This window comes from Sinocyclocheilus rhinocerous, unplaced genomic scaffold (genome assembly GCF_001515625.1).
Source record: "Sinocyclocheilus rhinocerous isolate Xijiao unplaced genomic scaffold, SAMN03320098_v1.1 scaffold1, whole genome shotgun sequence".
NCBI classification, from domain to species: Eukaryota; Metazoa; Chordata; class Actinopteri; order Cypriniformes; family Cyprinidae; genus Sinocyclocheilus; species Sinocyclocheilus rhinocerous.
The window spans coordinates 173,168-176,629 of record NW_015638974.1 but is presented as its reverse complement, the minus strand read 5'-3'; the positions used below and the strand labels follow the sequence as shown (position 1 = coordinate 176,629).

General features: G+C 36.0%; 1 protein-coding gene across 1 annotated transcript in view; it reads right to left on the bottom strand.

Moving 5' to 3' along the window:
* The window catches only part of uba6 (ubiquitin like modifier activating enzyme 6), a 47,358-nt gene that overhangs the window by 5,901 nt on the left and 37,995 nt on the right, over window positions 1-3,462 (bottom strand). The window contains exons 28-31 of the mRNA XM_016565823.1: window positions 3,017-3,140; window positions 2,701-2,894; window positions 2,461-2,588; window positions 2,278-2,365 (exon numbers count right to left, since the gene is read on the bottom strand). Coding sequence (XP_016421309.1) covers window positions 2,278-2,365; window positions 2,461-2,588; window positions 2,701-2,894; window positions 3,017-3,140 — 534 coding nt within the window. The remainder of the gene's footprint in view (window positions 1-2,277; window positions 2,366-2,460; window positions 2,589-2,700; window positions 2,895-3,016; window positions 3,141-3,462) is intronic.

The window sequence follows — 3,462 nt, the reverse complement described above, 5'->3', positions numbered from 1 at the left end:
TCTGATTGGCCATTGCATTCCTAAGCTCAACAGATATGTGTGTGATTGGTTATAATGCGCAACACTGCAAAAACGCCTAAAATGCAATAATTTTTTAATTTAATGCCGCAATCGACACTTTCTAATAATTTTCATCTTGTTAGCAACAGACAGTAATAGATTTAATTTGTTTGCGCAGGGGCATTTTTGCCCCAACTAGCTGTGGTCACTACACACGCTCCGCCTATGACAGTTGAATATATATTTCAGTAGTATATTATACTTTTTTAAAAATTATACTCAATTATACACTTATTATATCCACAAACTGCACAAACTGCCTTCTTGTTATAAGACGAAAGGAGAGAAAAAAGGTAAATGCATTTTGACTTGTTTAATTTGTTTAATTTGTTGTACTTTGTTGAAAACTGTAGTCACAATGACATCATATTTTCTAATCACTGGTTTAGCTCCTTTAGATATCATCAGGTATCATTTTCATACAAACCGTAAATACTGGACATCATGAGAGGGAATTCTGTGCAGCTTAACGCCATTTAAAGGGATCAAACTAGAAAACCTTTCCGTGTTTTTCTTTGTGCATTTCAACACATCCACTGTAAGCTTAAAGCTTAGTGTTGGGTCAGGTTGTGTGTGTGTGTAATTTCTGATCACTACTGCCAATCACATGTGCTCAGCAACAGCCAACTGCCTAAAGGACACTTTAGGATGAGTTAATGACATCAACAAGTTTGCAAATGCAGCGAGGAACTTGTGAAAAGCCTGTTTTTGATGTTAAGACGCAGGTTGGACTTAATGATATGATGTCTATACATTATTGTCAATTACATAGAGTCTCATCCTTTAAGCCTTTGTCGCTCTTGAATCTCAGCACATATACTTTTTTAAAAATTATACTCAATTATACACTTATTATATTATACATTACCACAAACTGCCTTCTTGTTATAAGACGAAAGGAGAGAAAAAAGGTAAATGCATTTTGACTTGATTTAAATGTTTAATTTATTGTACTTTGTTGAAAACTGTAGTCACAATGACATCATATTTTCTAATCACTGGTTTAGCTCCTTTAGATATCATCAGGTATCATTTTCATACAAACCGTAAATACTGGACATCATGAGAGGGAATTCTGTGCAGCTTAACGCCATTTAAAGGGATCAAACTAGAAAACCTTTCCGTGTTTTTCTTTGTGCATTTCAACACATCCACTGTAAGCTTAAAGCTTAGTGTTGGGTCAGGTTGTGTGTTTGAGCGAGATGCTAACGGTCTAATCAGATTCAATGATCTATGCTAAGCTACAGCTAAAAGTGCTACCGCCAGACCCGGAGATCGGCTGAATGGATTCGAAAACGGTAAAACTCAACTGTTTAACTCCAGGGGAGTTGGAAAATGAGCTACTTTCAAAAATAGTGGTGTGTTCCTTTAAGAAATGCTAAAACAACAGATCATTAACCCTCAGAGACCCAGGCATTATTGATGTATTTTTAACATATATTAAAATTGTTTTTAAGAAGTCACTGTTTTTGTTTTTTTTTATCATGTACATTACCATTCAAAATTTTGAGGTTGGTAAATATTAAACATTCTTATACATTAAAACTTTTAAAACATAATTTAAACAAATTCTAAACAATTTTAAAACATTATTTATTCTTGTGCTGGTAAAGCTGAATTTTCAGCATCATTACTCCAGTCTTCAGTGTCACATGATCCTTCAGAAATTATTCTAATTGGCTGCTCAACAGACATTTCTTATCAATGTTGAAAAGTGCTTAATATCACTGGAAACAGTGATAATTTTTTTTTTTTAGGATTTTTGATTAATAGAGAGTTAAAAATATTTTTTATAATAATGTAAAAGTCTTTACTCTCAATTTAATAAAAGTATCAATTTCTTTCAAAAAAGAAAAGAAAGAAAAAAATACGTATAGAGCCTAAAACTTGTAGGGCAGATTTTGTGAAAAAGTTATTTTTTTACAAAAGTTCTGCAAAATTGCAGTTTATGAACTTAAGGTTTACATAAAATTACACACACACACACATATATATATAACTAACTGTCAAGAATTAAAACTGTTGTTCGAAAGCTTACAAAATTTGATCCAAGTCAGTAGACAGTGATGTTGCCACGTTACATTTCAGAGCATGAGCAGCTGTTTTAATCCATATTTGGGTATTATCAACCTTCAAAAATAAATTTTTGGTGCAGTTGGTCTCTGAAAGCTAAAGTGCGCTTCACATTTTTGATCTGGAAGCTCAAACGCAACACACCTTTACTGCGTTCATGAAATCAGACAAGGTAAAGTCCTCATGACCAAAGATAGTCCAACGGTCCCAGATAGAAAAGGAGATATCATCTCTGGTCAAAACAAAAGGATCAAATTGGACCAAGATAAGAAAAACACATCTTTTCATTTTTACTAGTGCCAATCCGTGCATGAGTGTTGCCGTTACCTGATCTGGGTTCTCTTGACCGGAGCGGTTTCTGTGAGCACCATGACTGGAATGGCCAGGTTGAAGAAACAGTTTTTAAATAACTCAAATCCATAACCACCAGCGACTTTTATCAACTCCAATGACACCTACAGAGAATGAATAATAAAACAATCATAAATAAATAAAGCAATGGACTGCACACAATGGAAATCATCAAAGAATAACGATTCCTCTTCTAAACAGGGTTGTTTCTCTCACCAGTCCTGCGACAGCAGCTGTAGATGTGGCGATAGCAGGGATGATTTTGCCAGCGATTCGTTTGGTTTGTAGTCTGTCAGCGGCCTCAATGGCGTACATATGAGCTCGCAGAGCCGACGCTGATGCTATGAAATCTATGTGTCCATTTGAGTCGTCATCCTTTTCAAAGAAAAGCGGAGTCATACGGAGCCTCTCTAAAGACAAAAGAAGAAAGGAAAAGAGACATAAGAGGAACAGTGTATGAAAAGAGTAGGATATCATAGTTTAGCTCATACAGCTGTTATGTGTGAGTGCATGTGGATGTGTATCAACACACCCGGTGTTACAAAGCTGGAGATGATGGCCTCCTGTAGCTGTGAGATTGCTTGTCTTTCCTCTTCACTGCTTACGGTCATTTTCAACTGATCAGGCTTCTTAACAGTCTCATCGGTCTCTATATGCTGATACAAATACACACACTTAGTGATCTTTCTTAAAGGGGAAGTGAGCAATTTCAATCTGGCACATGTATCAAATGGATGTCTTTGTCAATGGTCCATTTGAGAGATAGGTGGCGGTAATGCACTTATAAGGCTGCGATCCGCTGTAAAGCAATAAGACGCGTCGGCTGTTGAGAACGCACTCAGGACAGTTCGGACATTGCGGCGAAGTTTTGAGTTAAAAATCTTCGTTTTTGTTCTACTGAAGAAACAAAGTCACCTACATCTTGGATGCCCTGGGGGTAAGCAGATAAACATCAAATTTTCATTTTTGGGTGAACTA